This window comes from Salmo salar, chromosome 15 (genome assembly GCF_965601325.2).
Source record: "Salmo salar chromosome 15, fSalSal1, whole genome shotgun sequence".
In the NCBI taxonomy this organism is placed as follows: domain Eukaryota; kingdom Metazoa; phylum Chordata; class Actinopteri; order Salmoniformes; family Salmonidae; genus Salmo; species Salmo salar.
Window position 1 is genome coordinate 49,027,997 of NC_138305.1, and position 19,100 is coordinate 49,047,096.

Here is a 19,100-nt window from a genome sequence, read left to right on the forward strand (position 1 = left end):
AGGTGTAGAAGTTAAGTTTTTAATAATAATCATGACGGTAATACAAAACATGAGAAGCGTGCTGAACATACCCAAAACCAATACTACCTTATGACTAAGGCTTACTAAGGGCTTTATGAAGGGAGAGTAATCAGGGTGGTGATGAAGTACAGATGTGCTAAACGATGGGGAGCAGTTGTGCACAGTGATGGTTGCCAGGTGTGCGCAGTATGGGTTGCTAGGACCAGTGGTTAGTAGACCCGCGATGTCGAGTGCCACAGCGGGGGAGCAGGAATAGACGTGACAATACAACAGATTTTCAGGCTTTTATTTTATATGTAGCATGACAGAAAATCAAATTAAGTAGTTTTCTACCTAAACAAATGTTTGTGTTGTAAATATGCTTCCATTATAGGGCTGAATTTCGAGCTTCTGACAATTTTAAGTAAATCTAGACTTTACGTTGATCCATCTACCTCAATGCTTGTTCAAAGTCCACAAAGATTAAAATAAATGTATAATCAGGGACCCGCAATGCTGCCATTAGTCTGCTGTTGAAGCTGCTATCCTTAATTTGAAAAACAACAAAACAACAACACTGGCACTTGGTTTGCTAGCTATAAAGCAGAGAGATGGGCGGGTAGAAATGTAACCACTCTCAAATTCATAGATGGAGCTGTAGCGATGCAAGGACCGATCCTCCATGAAATAGTTTTAAACATATTTTAAAGCTTTACATTGTTTGTTTACAAAGGTATTGCTTTCAGACAGTGGAGTAAAACTACCTTATATTTTGGGTTATGATGGAGTTGATGGCGTTGAACTAAGCTCATGAGGCATTTCTAAGTGATATTACTTGCGAAAATAAATGGTGTATATCATTAATCTAAATGATCAGAAATGGCTGCAAATATCACAGATTGGGCCTTTAATGTGTATCCAAGTCAAGAGCCCTGCTGACTCAGAGTATAGGGCAGTATAGTGGTGATACGGCATTGGCTGCTTTACCTGAAGCCCTGGGCTTGTATTTATAAAGTAGAAGTGCTGAGCTAACATCAGGTACCTCCTGTGGACATAATCATATTTATTTTGATCTAAAAGGCTAAAGTGGGTCCTAGATAAGCACTCCTAATCTGAGGAATATGGCCCCTGCACTCCTAATCTGAGGAATATGGCCCCTGCACTCCTAATCTGAGGAATATGGCCCCTGCACTCCTACTCTGTCGCTTTATGAATACAGACACTGGGTGGGATAGCCTTAGTACCTATAACCTGCAATATAAAGCACATCCTCCCCTATATTACTGCTTAATAGCGTTCCTGCTCTACTGTTGTTTTGAAATATTGAGAGAGAGAGAGATTTTATGCAAGTATCAGCTTGCCTTGTCACCTGTCGGTTTGACCACTCCCTTTAAGCATAGCCTACCACTTCACTATGTGAGGAATAAGTTATTTACACCACTCAGTGATGACTTCACCTCACGCTAGCCCTGTAGCTCTCGATATCTCAACCACACTCCTACTCCCTGACTAGTTCCCGCTGTATCATGTTCCCCCGTGCTAAACCCAATGACACTGATCTAACAGGATTAGCTGGAGACTACATCAAATATTTTTCATCAATTGTGTCAGATAAGTGATTACTTCAAGGAAGGAAGTAAAGAGGGACGCGGTGTTAAACTATTGGAACAGAGCCCTGGTTTCCCTCGGGGCAAGGCCCAGCTCCTTACTCAGTCACATTCCTGCTCTAATAGCTGCGCTGACTCGGTGGGGCAGAGAGGAACAGAGTTGTTGTCAGAAATACCAGACAGGAGAGCAGGAGAATCCACCGTCCCATTGCCATCATGTTCCCACAGATGCAGGAGGGGAGTGAAGTCAAGAGGAGTACCTCGGTCCAGACTGGTGGGTTGCTATCCGAAGCCGTGGCGAAGGTGGAGAGAGTTGGGGGAGCGGTGCGCCCGGAGGTCCCGTGCCACAGGTCCACTATGCAAGGCATCCTCTCTGAGGTCCAAGGGTTGGTGGAGAGGAAGGACATCATCAAGGTGAGTGTTAGGGAGTTTCTCTGTACGGCCGACCATGAGATTCAAACTTGTGTTCATAACAATAATACTCACCCGACCACAATCGGTAATTCTCAACAGCAATACTCAGCCAAGCCAACGGTGTGTGAACTGAGACAGTTGGCTATTAGATCTCAGGGAAGGTAAGGTGGCGTCAACATGGGATATGGTTTACTGTGCATTGTAGGACCCCAACTAGTTGTTCAAGAGGATAATGACATTCAAAATAAGAACCTGGGGAAACCTCTTTAAAAAAACAAGCAATAAAAACATCTACATTTTAGTTAGTATCTAATGTGCGTATCAATATCAATATGAGACATAAAAATTGCAAAAATTATATTTCAACATTTTCTCGACCACAGATAAACTAAATTGTTGCTCCCAAATATGTGGTATTTTTGCTCCCAATTTTGTGTATCCACAAAATAATTGCAGTTCAGTCAACTGCATGGATCAGTGAACAGATAAACAAACAAACTCTGATGTGGCATGGGCCTTGATGATGCTTTATTCCCAAGGCTTTGGGGTGAAGTTTCCTAATCTTAACCATTAGTGGCAAAAATGCTAAACTGACCCAAGATCAGCGTCAAGGGGAAACTTCATTCTACTCCATTCCCAAGATGCCTGTGGCAGGAAGCTTTACAGGAAGGAGCCAATGATATTTCCTGTGTGGCCATGGAGATTTCTCAGTAACAACACATCTCGCTTTAGAATCAGCAAACGATTACAGTGAGGGAAAAAAGTATTTGATCCCCTGCTGATTTTGTACGTTTGCCCACTGACAAAGAAATGATCAGTCTATAATTTTAATGGTAGGTTTATTTGAACAGTGAGAGACAGAATAACCACAAAGAATCCAGAAAAACGCATGTCAAAAATGTTATAAATTGATTTGCATTTTAATGAGGGAAATAAGTATTTGACCCCTCTGCAAAACATGACTTAGTACTTGGTGGCAAACCCCTTGTTGACAATCAGAGGTCAGACGTTTCTTGTAGTTGGCCACCAGGTTTGCACACATCTCAGGAGGGATTTTGTCCCACTCCTCTTTGCAGATCTTCTCCAAGTCATTAAGGTTTCGAGTCTGACGTTTGGCAACTCGAACCTTCAGCTCTCTCCACAGATTTTCTATGGGATTAAGGTCTGGAGACTGGCTAGGCCACTCCAGGACCTTAATGTGCTTCTTCTTGAGCCACTCCTTTGTTGCCTTGGCCGTGTGTTTTGGGTCATTGTCATGCTGGAATACCCATCCACGACCCATTTTCAATGCCCTGGCTGAGGGATGGAGGTTCTCACCCAAGATTTGACAGTACATGGCCCTGTCCATCGTCCCTGTGATGCGGTGAAGTTGTCCTGTCCCCTTTGCAGAAAAACACCCCGAAAGCATAATGTTTCCACCTCCATGTTTGACGGTGGGGATGGTGTTCTTGAGGTCATAGGCAGCATTCCTCCTCCTCCAAACACGGCGAGTTGAGTTGATGCCAAATAGCTCCATTTTGGTCTCATCTGACCACAACACTTTCACCCAGTTGTCCTCTGAGTCATTCAGATGTTCATTGGCAAACTTCAGACGGGCATGTACCTTGCAGGTGCTGCAGGATTTCAGTCATTCACGGCGGAGTGTGTTACCAATTGTTTTCTTGGTGACTATGGTCCCAGCTGCCTTGAGATCATTGACAAGATCCTCCCGTGTAGTTCTGGGCCGATTCCTCACCGTTCTCATGATCATTGCAACTCCACGAGGTGAGATCTTGCATGGAGCCCCAGGCCGAGGGAGATTGACAGTTCTTTTGTGTTTCTTCCATTTGCGAATAATTGCACCAACTGTTGTCACCTTCTCACCAAGCTGCTTGGCGATGGTCTTGTAGCCCATTCCAGCCTTGTGTAGGTCTACAATCTTGTCCCTGACATCCTTGGAGAGCTCTTTGGTCTTGGCCATGGTGGAGAGTTTAGAATCTGATTGATTGATTGCTTCTGTGGACAGGTGTCTTCTATACAGGTAACAAACTGAGATTAGGAGCAATCCCTTTAAGAGTGTGCTCTTAATCTCAGCTCGTTACCTGTATAAAAGACACCTGGGAGCCAGAAATATTTCTGATTGAGAGGGGGTCAAATACTTATTTCCCTCATTAAAATGCAAATCAATTTATAACAATTTTAACATGAGTTTTTCTGGATTTTTGGTTGTTATTCTGTCTCTCACTGTCCAAATAAACCTACCATTAAAATTATAGACTGATTATTTCTTTGTCATTGGGCAAATGTACAAAATCAGCAGGGGATCAAATACTTTTTTCCCTCGCTGTATGTTCCCCCAGCACCACACCCGTCCATACCAGATCTGGGTCAAATATGTATGTCAAATACTTGGAGCTTGGTATTTTCACTTTTGGTATTATTCCATTGTTTCCATTGTACCAGGAAAACTGAATTGAGTATAGCTCAAGTATTTGACATCCAACCCAGGTCTGGTTGTACACACCAGGGTTGTGTTCATTAGGACATGCAGCAGAAAATGCTTTCAAAAGTTTTGCAGTGGAAAATGTGCATTTCTTATTAAACAAATCAAGATTGTCCTTCCCTGTTTCAGTCTGTTTTCTTCTGTTTGGTCCATGAACATGTACTGTATTTACTCTGTGCTGTTGTGTTGAAGGGAGGCCAGTGGATGGAGGCGGCTTGGTACCTGCAGCCTTCGCCCAGAAAGCCAGAGATCCAAATAGGGCGCACTGTCCTCAGGGTTCTAGGATGCCGCTACCAGCCAGCCCAGCTCAACCCTGCCAACATGGCCCAGCAACTGACGGAGGCTGAGGTGGGAGACTGTCCTTTTTTAATGAACAATTTTCCCTTTCAAGAACATAATAGACATTTGAAAATACACATTTTCAAGTGTCAGACTGACCATCTTATATACAAACAATCAGTCATAAAATAAAAAGACAGAGGACAAAACATAAAGCAAAACTGTTATTTAATGGGCTACAGACCCCGAACTGATATCACTGTGTAAAATGCTTTTACAAATGGAAAGCTTTATTTGGGATTCCACTGAAGACATTTACTTTTCTCCCCTGTATGCACATGTATAGTTTTTTTTGTCAACTGGCACATTATAATGATATTTCAACAATCCTCTCATTTATTTAACCTTTACAGTTCTTTTATATCAATGTCAACAACAATATATAATGAGACAAGGAGAGGAAGCTATTTCTAACTTTGATTTGCTATGTCTAACTCTTCAAGTTAGACATTATCACCCTTCTTGGCTTTTGTGTAAGAGTAGAGTGTTTGATAAATACAGATGCTATGTGCCGAGCCCATGGTCTAGTGGAACCCCCCCCCCCCCCCCCCCCCAGCTCCAGACACACATACTCTCCTTACTGAAGGTCAGGGTTCAATCCCCACTCCAACCATTCATTCTGTTTCTTACACCTGCCTGTCTCCCCTCTGTGATTTCAGTACTATAAAAAATAGCTTCTTCTTTTTTTTTTACGGATTATATTTTTTATGGGTCCCAGCTCACTGGATACCAGACTGAGCGTGTCCCCGTGATCCCCTTTTTTTGCAGGACTGCAGACGCTACGTGCTTGAGCAGGTGGCTGCGATAAATCATGTGGTCGTTGTCCCAGAGGACGCAACAAATCTGGAGGGGCGATGGAGTGCAGCCCTGTTGGATGCCTCGGCCACAGTGCAGGTCAAAGAGGCTCAGCTCCACCTGGTCACACAGTACCACAGGCAGACTCAGGCCATCCGGAGCATTCTGGAGAGATGGGCAAGCGAGATGGATGAGCTACAATTGTGAGTCCATGCACTTGCATTGTCCGGGCTACTATTCTTGTGCATAATGCTGTATTTATGCATCTTTAGGCCCCTGCCTTCCTTTAAATTGTACAGTTGATTTAGAATATCATTGATCAGAAGTTTGTATTTGACCAAGATATGCACTAACACTTATTCACTCTTTGTCTATTCCTGGGGATCTAACAGGGACACTCGAAGCAGTGCGCTTCAGGCTGAAAAACTACATACTCTGTTATGTAACATTGAACAGCAGAAGGGCATGATGGGGGAGCTGCTCCAGGTGTGTTGCCAGGTGTCTGCCCACCTGAGTGAAGTCGAGGGGTCAGGGGCACTCCTCGCTCAGCTAGGGGATCTGCAGGAGGAGTGGAGGCTTTTGGAGGGGGCTGGGAATAGAAGCCTGAGGCATGCCTCAATTGGTTCTTCTCAGTCCTCTATCCTTCTACAAAAGGCTGAGCAGCTGCATTGCAAGCTTGAGACTCTTCAGAAGTCCATCACCCTCTTACAGTCCTCTCAATTGCAGCATGACACTCACAAAGCTTTAGTGCTGACCTTTATGACTGCTGACTTGAAAGCCTTCAACCAGCAGTACCTACACCTGCTGGGGCAATCAGAGGATTTTGCCCAATTTTCTCTTGGGCAGAAGGAGAAGGAGGATGTGGAGTGTACTCTTCAGAGCTTGAGCTCCTTACTTGCCTCCACTCAGACGTTGCTCTCTGCTCAGTCATACTCTATAGCAAAACCCTCCTTGGCTAAAATCATGAAGCAAATGCAGGACTTGATTATCTGGGCCAAGCATGCAGAAAACCACATCGCAACAGGTGAAAAGGTAGCCCTCTTCCCTGAAGAGGTCCGTCTCCAAATTGGCAGCATGAGGAAACTTCAATCTGAGATTTTGGCAAGGCATTCCAGGGTGCACTACAAAGTTGAGGACCTGAAAGAACTGATTTCGGATGAAGGGGAAATTGACAAAGTGCTGTCATCACTGAAGACCTTGAAGGACCTCTATGAAACAGTCTCAGATAACTCTGCTCGTATTCTGAAGGAAATGGAAGCTGTTTTGGAGGAAAGAGAGAAGATGCTGGTCCAGATCTCAAAAGTGAACACTTGGCTAGCAGTGGCACACCATGAGAGAGAGGTCACCGCAGATGTAGAGAATATGTCCAAAGACACCATCCCAGATCTGGAAAGCAAGCTGCAGTTTCACATCGGTGCCATCAAGGAAGCAGAAAGACAGCTGGCTGTCACGGACGCCCTTTTGGAGACCTGCATGGAGGTTTCTTCGGGGTTGAGTCCAGCAGAGAGCCACTTTCTTGTCAACAGGCTCACAGGCCTCCGGACCGAGGTGGACGGAATGGTGGCCCACGAGAAAGCAGCCCACTGGGAGCTGGAGGAACTGCTTCACACCCGGACTTCTTCGGCCGAGGAACTGGCGGCTGTCCAGGTGAGCGTGCAACAGATATGGGCCGACCTGGAGAGGCAGAGGTTCCCAGTGACAAAGGACTCCCTATCTGCCATAGAGCCCTTGACACACATGCTCCTGGAGCACCAATGTCAGATCCAGGAACTCCAGTACTGCCAAGAGGACCAGAAAAGTGCCCTCTTGCATACCATTGGCGAACTGCAAGAGAAGGTGAAAACTCTCCACCACCACGCCCTGGAACACGAGAAGTACCTGACCTACCGGCAGCGCATGGAATACTCCAGGGAGGTGGCAAAGGAGCGTGCTCAGTGCTCCAAAGACAAGAGATTCAGCGTGGGGGAAAGGTTCAGTCTTTGCCAGGCTCTCCTGGTGGAACTTCCGCTGGTGAAGACCCAGTGCCAGGATGCTTCCGACCAGCTCGAGGCCATCGCCCAAGACCTGCACCTATCGGATAGAATGTTGCTTCTGTCGGAGAGGCAGAGGATCCAGCAAACTGTTGAAAACCTAGCCTCCTGGGAGCTTGCCATCACTGACGACGTCAAAAACCTAGAGGGAAAGCTTCTGGAGGGTCTCAGATTCTGCACCGAGCTTCCTGCCATGATGGACCTTCTTCAACAGGTCAGGCAGGAGCTGATGGAGTCTGACCCGGTGAAGCCAGACGTGAGGGCCATCAACATAGCGCTGCGGAGGTGCTGGGTGATCTGGAGGAACGTAGAGTCTGTCATGCGGGTGTTGGAAGCTTTGAGGCAGAGAGAGCAAGTGGAGATGAGCCAGTGTGGGGAGCTGCACACCCTGAGGAATGACGTTGTGCAGAAGTGCCACGCATGCATGGTAAGTTCATTGGGCTCATTACATTACAATTGTTGTAATTCGCAATTTCAGCTACGGTGTGTATTACATTTCATAAAATATGCATGAAATTTGACTTGGTTGACATGATAAACATTATAAAAGGGATTGTTTGGATCCTAGATGCTTATTGGACGAGCAGCGTTCCAAGCTTGCTAAGAGTACCATCTGAATTATCACTGCACCTCCATACGAATATCATCATGTTCATGTTGCTGTTCAAATCATTGCTTGAATTTATCTCAACTCGTACATTATTTCCCCTTGCTTCTAGGGTACTATTTGGTTTGTAACAGTGGGGTTTAATTTAAGCCTTGCTGTCTGCCTGTCCGGCCATGGAAACAATGTTTCACTTTTGAAATGCTATCTCCCCTGTACCATAGAGAGCGAACGGTGCCCAGACGAGACAAATAACTGAAATGGTGTATTACAACAATTTATCCCTCAAACATTTTCCTTAACTTCTATTGGAACTGACTTTAATGTTGTTTATGTCATAAGATTCAACCACGCAGGTTGTATTGTATTGTGGTAGACTTCAAATGAAATTCTTTCCTGAATTCTTGATCATCTTTCTTAATAATCTTGTATATGACCTGTAGGAGAATTTGTCCCATGCTCGGGAAGCCCTGAAGGATTACCACTGGGCTGCCCAAGGAGTGGTAACCTTCCTCCTCGAAGCCGAGGCCATGTTCCTGGCACCTCCAGGCGGATTTGTGGACTGCACAGAGGAGCAGTGGCACACCCAAGAGCCCCTAGCCTCCCTGGGGGAGAGCCTCCAGGCGCAAATCAGCCATCTCCTGGAGCTGGCACCCCAGCAGGCCTGTCTCTCTTTCCCCCAGAGCGAGCAGCTCCACATCCAGGTCCTGAGCCACCTTTTGGTGGAGAGGGCCGCACTCGAGGCCCAGGTTGAGCTCAGGACAGAGGCCTTGCAGAGGTAGGCCAAAGGCTACACACTCACTCACCAAAGGTTACACATGGTTACACATTAACACTAAATGTTATCGTACAAAGAAGCTTGATGAACATTAGATGCTGAACATTGGTCACCAAATAGGCATGCATTGTCAACCTTTCTAAGCTATTAAATATTTTGGGGAATGTGTGCCACTATGATGTATTTATTTATTTACCAGGTTAGTCTCATTGAGATGAATAATCTATTTTACAAGAGACCTGGCCAAAATAGCAGCACACAAAGTTGCAGACACATTTACAACATAAAACACAAAGCATTACAGTTTAGAAAACATAAACTTCATCAACTTTTCCCTCTGTTCACCCTTGTTTGATGAGAACTACATTAAAGCCTGGATGAGAATGCAGCTCATGTCTATGAATTTTATGTTGCATTGAATCAAATAAGATTAGAGAGTTACAGATCCGGGAACCTTGTATGTAAATTAGCTTCTAACACTGGCACATTTACATTGATGTAAAACAGACATGTTGATTTATGTGCATGTAAAAGAGTACAGTAGAATCAAACCAAATCCTAATTGTCCACCCACAGTGCAAATGAGCTTTTAGCTTCACAATGACTTAAAAAACATGAAAATATAAACAACATTAAAACCGGGCAATTTTCAGTTACCGTGTTTGTTTTGAATCTATTCCATAGGTGTGCAGACAGACAAAGCCTCCACAAGAAGTGTCATGAGGAGGTATGGCATATCCTGAAGAAAAACGAATCAAGGCTCTCTGAGTGTGCTGCCCAGGAAGTGACATCCTACGCCAACTGTGCTGACCAACAGGATAGAGCCAAGGTGTGTGAAGTGCTGTGTGTCGGTGGTTCTTCTCAGAGTTTGTTCCTACTAGGGAGTTTTTCCTTGCCTCTGTTCTCCTGCTTACGTTTCGGGGGTATAGTCCAGGTTACTGTAAAGCACTTGTTTTTTAAAAGCATGTTTTTCAAGCTTAATTTAGACAGTTTAGACATCAAGGGGATACTGAGGTGGAGAGGTGGAAAAAGGTAGAGTGGAGGATTTAACCCCAGTATCTGGCAGTGAGTTACATGTGTGTTGCCACTACACCACTGCTCTGACACACCACAGCTTTGCTGCACTGCAAAGTACTTTGTGACACATGTTGTAAAAGAAAGGGATATATTCTGTATACAATACATTTGACTGATTGATTCATCTCTTCATGTGAAGACCCTGTCGGAGGAGGTGCTGTCTATAGCTGGGAAGCTGGAGGAGCTGAGGGCGGTGTGCCCACTGCGTGGGTGCTGTGTGGGCTCCGAGGGGGCACTGGGTGCCCTCTGGAGGCGCTGGGCGGCACTGCGGCGCGGCATCAGCCTCCTCCGGACACGCTTGGAGCAGAGAGGGGTGGAGTGGAGGGAGGTCACCAAGAGCGTGAGTCACGTGACTGAACTATCTTCAGCGAACTGCTCCTTTAATGGTCATAATGTAATATAGTATATGGTATATTACATATAAATACATACATTTTTGGGAGATGCCATCACCTTTCTTTGCTGGACTACATGACTTCACCCGGATGACCACTCCATTAAATAGAAGCCTTTTAGTAGGCCCGGCACATGATAAGTATACATACGTGTATTATAAAGGTGATCATGCTTACCATCATAACAGCACATGGCTCATAACGTTTTTTTGTATAAGCAAATGATATATTCATAATACCTTACACATAGTTGATCCACAAAGTGTAGGGCTTTGGAAATACCTTGTTTGTTTTTGTACTAAAGTGTGTGTAGTAGTATTGTACGCCCATGTGTAAATATACAGTGCCTTCGGAAAATATACAGACCCCTTGACTTTTTCCACATTTTGTTACGTTACAGCCTTTTCTAAAATTGATTAAATAAATAAAAATCCTCAGCAATCTACCCACAATACCCCATAATGACAAAGAGAAAACAGGCGTTTTAGAAATGTTTGCAAATTGATTTAAAAAAAAAAGCATATTAACATAAGTATCCAGACCCTTTGCAATGAGACTCAAAATTGAGCTCAGGTGCATCCTGTTTCCATTGATCATCCTTGAGATGTTTCTACAACTTGATTGGAGTCTATCTATGGTAAATTAAATTGATTGGACATGATTTGTAAAGGCACACACCTGACTATATAATGTCCCACAGTTGACAGTGCATGTCAGAGCAAAAACAAAGCCATGAAGTCAAAGGAATTATCCGTAGAGCTCCGAGACAGGATTGTGTCGAGGCACAGATCTGGGGAAGGGTACCAAAACATTTCTGCAGCATTGAAGGTTCCCATGAACACAGTGGCCTCCATCATTCTTAAATGGAAGAAGTTTGGAACCGCCAAGACTCCTCCTAGAGCTGGCTGCCCGGCCAAACTGAGCAGTCGGGGGAGAAGGGCCTTGTTCAGGGAGGTGACCAAAAACCTGATGGTCACTCTGACAGAGCTCTAGAGTTCCTCTATGGAGATGGGAGAACCTTCCAGAAGGACAACCATCTCTGCAGCACTCCACCAATCAGGCCTTTATGGTAGAGTGGCCAGACGGAAGCCATGACAGCCCACTTGGAGTTTTCCAAAAGGCACCTAAAGGCTCTCAGACCATGAGAAACAAGATTCTCTGATCTGATGAAACCAAGATTGAACTCTTTGGCCTGAATGCCAAGCGTCACGTCTGGAGGAAACCTGGCACCATCCCTACGGTGAAGTATGGTGGTGGCAGCATCATGCTGTGAGGAGGTTTTTCAGCTGCAGGGACTGGGAGACTAGTCAGGATCGAGGCAAAGATGAACGAAGCAAAGTACAGAGAGATCCTTACTGAAAACCTGCTCCAGTGCGCTCAGGACCTCAGACTGGGGCGAAGGTTCACCTTCCAACAGGACAACGACCCTAAGCACACAGTCAAGACAACGCAGGAGTAGTTTCGGGACAAGTCTCTGAATGTCCTTGAGGGGCCCAGCCACAGCCTGGACTTGAACCCGATCTAACATCTCTGGAGGGACCTGAAAATAGCTGTGCAGCGACGCTCCCCATCCAACTTGACAGAGCTTAAGAGGATCTACAGAGAAGAATGGGAGAAACTCCCCAAATACAGGTGTGCCAAACTTGTAGCGTCATACTCAAGAAGAATCAAGGCTGTAATCGCTGCCAAAGGTGCTTCCAGAAAGTACTGAGTAAAGGGCCAGAATACTTATGTAAATGTGATATTTTTTTTTTTTTTTTTAATACAATTTTATAAAAATTACCTGTTTTTGCTTTGTCTTTATGGGCTATTGTGTGTAGATTGATGAAACAATTTTAGAATAAGGCTGTAATGTAACAAAATGTGGAAAAATTCAAGGGGTCTGAATATTTTCCGAAGGCACTGTATGTGTTTGTTGTTGTGTGTCCTTTGGGTGTCACAGATGGCTCAATGCAGCAGTGCTCTGGACAAGCTGCAGGGTGAGCTGTCGGACCCCACTGCAGTAAGCTCCACTCAGGGGGCCCCGATGGTTCTGCTAGTGCAGACGGAGCAGCACCAGGCTGGACTAGAGCGGGAGCAGCGAATCCTGGCGTCCCTGGAGCTCCGCCTCTCCCAGCTCCTGGGTGTGTCCAGCCCTCAGGAGGCTGCTAGCCCTGTCCCAGTCTGCCAACAGCTGAGGGACATGCAGGAGTGCTTTAGGAGGTAAGAATGATACAGTACTCTCTTTGAAAGACAAATACTCTGTAATTAGGTGCCCTTTCCATTTCCCTCTCACTTTGTCTCTATTGCTCTCTTTCTCTATCTTCCCAAACTCACCCACACAATTCACATGGCACACATGCTTGCACTCACGCACACACACCTCAGGAACAGAAAAGCACAATGCAGAAAAAGCTTAAATGTTTTTCCTTTTTCTTTTTACATAAACATTACATGTCACAAGAACCCTGGAGCCTTTGCCAAAGGTGTGCAAACAATCATATTGACACTGTTTATTAACACTGTTTATTGACAAATGTTGACAGTAGATGTACTATTACACACCATGAGTGTCAATATGATTCTTGGAAACATTTAAGCACATACACGTAGTTCGATATTAATATTAAAACCAGTTGAGCTGACAGCCATTTTATACTGTTTCGCTATGGCTGTAGTCATCAATCTAGCAAGAGGGCAATATTTTATTAATTTAGTAGTGTGTGTGTTGCCCCCCCCCCCCCCCCCCCCCCCCCCCATAGAAAGCTATGACCTTGTAACGGCTGTCAAATGGAGTAGACCAAGGCGCAGCGTAGTTAGTGCTCATCATGTATTTATTTTACCGAGAACACAGAAACAGACAAACCGACAGCCAAACAGTTCTGTCAGGTAAGCAATACCAAACAGAAATTAATCACCCACAAAACCCAAAGGAAAACAGGCTGCCTAAGTATGGCTCCCAATCAGAGACAACGATAGACAGCTGTCCCTGATTGAGAGCCATATCCGGCCAAAACAAAGAAATACACAAAACATAGAAAACGGAACATAGAATGCCCACCCTAGTCACTGGCCTAACCAAAATAGAGAACAAAAACCTCTCTATGGCCAGGGTGTGACAGACCTTTAGCTTTCACCTAGAATTGTTTATTTAAGTCTGAGATAAAGGCACTTTTCAATCCAAATGATCAAGTACACAATACAAGTATAATAAAACATATACAAATATGAAGATAGGATCAAAATAAAAGAATTGTGAATGAATAAGCCTTTTTATACTTTATAATATGCCTATATATAGTTTTACCCAAAATATGTCACCTTCTTTATTACTTTACCAAACATACCATGACATTAGTGATAGTCAAAATCTGTTAAATTTGTGAACGTCTAAATCAACATTTGGGCCATTTAAACAGTGTGTGTCCCTCCTATAGACAAGGGGTGAAGGGCTATGTAAAGGGCTAGATTTTTTCGATCGGAGAATACGTGTCTGTCTACGACGTAAAGAAAAATGGCCCACTTCCACACAAAATTACTTCTTTGCTTATTTTAGGTTTAAGGAAGAGTGTTGGTCGCATTCTTTATCCTAGAGCTATAAAAGTATCTAGTATTTAGATTCGCCTGCTCGAGACAAATTCAGTAATTGCTTTGCCATGTCTGTGCTGTCAAGCAGTCGAGCTGGATAAGTATTTTTCGAAGGACCGCCCCTTTGATGTGACGTCACAGTGAAGTGATATAAATTGATGTAATGATGCAGCTGACCACCAGAGAGAGGGAAATTCAAGTTTATTCGACAAAGGACCTTTACGTGGTCCTAGGATTCAAATTCTACCAAAACTCATCCCAATGTGGGCATGCTGAAAGGAATGTTGTCTGTGAAGCTAAAATGGTTGTATATACTGACAAGATATTGGAGTCTCCACTCTAACAATGTGAATCAGTGTCCGTAAAGGCGAAAGGCAGGCTGGAGGTGGCGGAAGCAAGCGGAAACATTCTAGTCAATTAGATGGCAGATTTGCATGTGAACAACAGGCACACCTCTGATGTAACATTGGTTTTCTTTAGGTTGGAGGGATATCAAGCGCGTACGCGTATATCAGTACATTCATAACCTAAGCATTACGAAAAACGTATATTCAATCAAATAGGTCTCATACAGCAAATTAGCAATACATTTTTATGTTGACCAAAATCTACACTCTCCCATTGCCCTCTGTCGTGACGTTGCTATCATTAATGTGTTTGACTATTTTATCAAATCAATTAACTACATTTATTTATTACGATGATTAAATTAATCATGTAACAATTAACTCATTAGTAATCTTGGGGCACCACGGGAAAAGTTATTTAATGAGTTACTATCTCCCGACTAAACTCTAAAGATATGAATATCTCTTACATCAGTCACAGTCAATTCATTAATTCTTATTTACCTCATCAGTCTAATTCTGAATGTTGCATAGTCCGTTAAATCTGCACGAAACCTAGTCTACATGAGGACTCAGCGATACACAAATTGGCTTAATTATTTATTTACCAACTAACTAAATAATCACACAGAATTACATAAACACACACACAGGTTAGGTTAATACATAATGCAATGAAAAGTCCCTAGTGGACTAACCCGATATGACGCTTGGTACACAATGAATAGGGGTGGGGAAAGAAAGAGCGGGAGAAGAAGAGACAAAGGAATTCAACCATCGTACATACAGTTGAATAATACGCTCATCATAAATATGGATATTTAGCACCCTAACAACCGCTCATTCGGATTTAGAAATGCAACACATATTTACGCTTGAATGTCTTTGTCGTCTCGCTCTGTTGAAAACGCCCGATCAGTCTGTGGAGTCAGTCGACAGAAAGTCTCTGGTTGTGTAAGTCTCTGGTTGTCCTCCAGAGGTTACCATGTCCTTTGTAGTAGGTTGGTCTATGAGTGTCTGTTAGAATGGAATTTCCAGAGGTGTACCACGCGGTGTTCAGCAGGCCTCGTCCTTGACTCTGTTTGTTTGGAGTAGATACCCTAGATATACCTACAGTTGAAGTAGAAAGTTTACATACATTTAGGTTGGAGTCATTAAAACTCGTTTTTCAACCACTCCACAAATTTCTTGTTAACAAACTATAGTTTTGGCAAGTCGGTTAGAACATCTACTTTGTGCATGACACAAGTCATTTTTCCAACAATTGTTTACAGACAGATTATTTCACATATAATTCAATGTATCACAATTCCAGTGGGTCTGAAGTTTACATACACTAAGTTGACTGTGGCTTTAAACAGATTGGAAAATTCTGGAAAATGTCATCATGGCTTTAGAAGCTTCTGATAGGTTAATTGACATAATTTGTGTCAATTGGAGGTGTACCTGTGGATGTATTTCAAGGCCTACCTTCAAACTCAGTGTCTCTTTGCTTGACATCATGGGAAAATCAAAAGAAATCAGCCAAGACCTCAGAAATAAATTGTAGAACACCACAAGTCTGGTTCATCCTTGGGAGCAATTTCCAAATGCCTGAAGGTACCACGTTCATCTGTACAAACAATAGTATGCAAGTAATAACGCCATGGGATCACGCAGCCACCATACCGCTCAGGAAGGAGACGCGTTCTGTCTCCTAGAGATGAACGTACTTTGGTGCGAAAAGTGCAAATCAATCCCAGAACAACAGCAAAGGACCTTGTGAAGATGCTGGAGGAAACAGGTACAAAAGTATCTATATCCACAATAAAACGAGTCCTATATTGACATAACCTGAAAGGCCACTCAGCAAGGAAGAAGCCTCTGCTCCAAAACCGCCATAAAAAAGCCAGACTACGGTTTGCAACTGCACATGGGGACAAAGATCGTACTTTTTGAAGAAATGTCCTCTGGTCTGATGAAACAAAAATATAACTGTTTGGCCATAATAACCATCGCTGTGTTTGGAGGAAAAGGAGGATGCTTGCAACCCGAAGAACACCATCCCAACCGTGAAGCACGGGGGTGGCAGCATCATGTTGTGGGGTGCTTTGCTGCAGGAGGGACTGGTGCACTTCACAAAATAGATATCATTATGAGGGAGGAAAACTATGTGGATATATTGAAGCAACATCTTTTTTATTTTTTTTATTTCACCTTTATTTAAACAGGTAGGCTAGTTGAGAACAAGTTCTCATTTACAACTGCGACCTGGCCAAGATAAAGCAAAGCAGTGCGACACAAACAACAGAGTTACACATGGAATAAACAAGCGTACAGTCATTAACACAATATAAAAAAAGAAAGTCTATATACAGTGTGTGCAAATGGTGTGCGGAGGTAAGGCAATAAGTAGGCCATAGTAGCAAGTAATTACAATTTAGCAAATTGACACTGGAGTGATAGATGTGCAGATAATGATGTGCAAGTGGAAATACTGATGTACAAAAGAGCAGAAAAGTAAATAAAAACAATAGGTGGATGAGGTAGGTAGATTGGATGGGCTATTAACAGATGGGCTATGTATAGCTGCAGCGATAGGTTAGCTGCTCGGATAGCTGATGTTTAAAGTTGGTGAGGGAAATATAAGTCTCCAGCTTCAGCGATTTTTGCAATTGGTTCCGTTCATTGGCAGCAGAGAACTGGAAGGAAAGGCAGCCAAAGCAGATGTTGGCTTTGGGGATGACCAGTGAGATATACCTGCTGGAGCGCGTGCTATGGGTGGGTGTTGTTATCATGACCAGTGAGCTGAGATAAGGCGGAGCTTTACCTATCAAAGACTTATAGATGACCTGGAGCCAGTGGGTCTGGCGATGAATATGTAGCGAGGGCCAGCCGATTAGTGCATACAGGTCGCAGTGGTGGATGGTATATGGGGCTTTGGTGACAAAACGGATGGCACTGTGATAGACTGCATCCAGTTTCCTGAGTAGAGTGTTGGAGGCTATTTTGTAAATGACATCGCCGAAGTCGAGGACCGGTAGGATAGTCAGTTTTGCGAGAGTATGTTTGGCGGCGTGAGTGTTAGGAGGCTTTGTTGCGGAATAGAAAGCCAATTCTAGATTTAATTTTGGATTGGAGATGTTTAATATGAGTCTGGAAGGAGACATCATCAGGAAGTTAAAGCTTGGTCGCAAATGGGTCTTCCTAATGGACAATGACCCCAAGCATACTTCCAAAGTTGTGGCAAAATGGCTGAAGGACAACAAAGTCAAGGTATTGGAGTGGCCATCACAAAGCCCTGACAACAATCCCATAGAAAATTTGTGGGCAGAACTGAAAAAGTGTGTGCGACCAAGGAGGCCTACGAACCTGACTTAGTTACACCAGCTCTGTCAGGAGGAGTGGGCCAAAATTCACCCAACTTTTTGTGGGAAGCTTGTGGAAGGCTACCCGAAACATTTGACCCAAGTTAAACAATTTAAAGGCAATGCTACCAAATACTAATTGAGTGTATGTAAACTTCTGACCCACTGGGAATGTGATGAAAGAAATAAAAGCTGAAATATATAATTCTCTCTGCTATTCTGACATTTCACATTCTTAAAATAAAGTGGTGATCCTAACTGACCTAAGACAGGGACTTTTTACTAGGATTAAATGTGAGGAATTGTGAAAAACGGAGTTTAAATGTATTTGGCTAAGGTGTATGTAAACTTCCGACTTCAGGTGTATAGTGGTGAGAGGAAATTGTTCTTTGTCTCTTGTCTTCGGTCGAGTTTCCTAGGCTAACAGTGCATAAACAGCTGCAGACTGAATGTTCCTGTGTATTCTTCTTCTTCTTCTTCTTCGAGAGAGAGTTTCAGAAGGTCTTACCATTTTCTGGTATTGTAGTTTCATACCATTTTGCCTTATATAGTTCGCACTGTACTTGGGCTGGTCTTTAGTTTTAAACAATTTCTCAGCAGTGTAGCCACCACTTCCTGCTGTCTGGTCTTTTTGAGATTTTCTTCTCTGTTGAAAGTTTCAAAGTTTCTAACCATTTTGTACCTTTCAGCTCACGCTGTCGGTCACGCTGGTCTGGTAGTGTCTAACCATTTTACACGACCAGCTTAACATCCGTATACTGGTCTGTTGAGATTCCAACCATTTCAATGTGTGGATGGTCCTCATGTTCTCTGGTCTAATGTACATTTTGTTAGCGGTTCTTTTATGCCTTCTCCTTGGAGGGTGGTTCCATCATGTTGCCACAAGGTCTGTTCTCATGTGGATGTGGTTACTGACTGTGTAAAACTTTACATGAAAAACTATTCTCTCATTTAGAAGGGTAAAATAACATTTAATCTTCTCACAAATAGTTTCATATTTAATCATATAAGTTCCACAACATTTAGATGTAAATCTGATAACTTGGATGTATAGATTTGTAGAGTTACCGTTATTTGGTTATTCCATTCTTAATGATATCGGAAACAACGACTCATTTGACATGATTATTGTTTCAAGCCCCACCAACCGTTTCCTACATTATTTGTGTTAGAAATATTGTGTCATTATCCACTTTTGGATGTTGTAGTTTTGGCGGGAGGAATCTCCTTCTACTAAAAAGGTTCTTTCCCCTCAATCCTACAGAGGCCAAAGGCAGTTTCTGCAAAGTATTTACGACTGTCATAAAACTGGCCAACT

The 19,100-nt window shown here is 43.5% G+C and overlaps 1 protein-coding gene across 1 annotated transcript in view; it reads left to right on the forward strand.

The window, feature by feature from the left end:
* syne2a (spectrin repeat containing, nuclear envelope 2a) overlaps window positions 1–19,100 on the forward strand; it is a 216,192-nt gene that overhangs the window by 69,639 nt on the left and 127,453 nt on the right. The window contains exons 47-54 of the mRNA XM_082961486.1: window positions 1,836–2,021; window positions 4,696–4,851; window positions 5,611–5,840; window positions 6,030–8,094; window positions 8,715–9,049; window positions 9,734–9,878; window positions 10,266–10,466; window positions 12,464–12,723. Coding sequence (XP_082817612.1) covers window positions 1,836–2,021; window positions 4,696–4,851; window positions 5,611–5,840; window positions 6,030–8,094; window positions 8,715–9,049; window positions 9,734–9,878; window positions 10,266–10,466; window positions 12,464–12,723 — 3,578 coding nt within the window. The remainder of the gene's footprint in view (window positions 1–1,835; window positions 2,022–4,695; window positions 4,852–5,610; window positions 5,841–6,029; window positions 8,095–8,714; window positions 9,050–9,733; window positions 9,879–10,265; window positions 10,467–12,463; window positions 12,724–19,100) is intronic.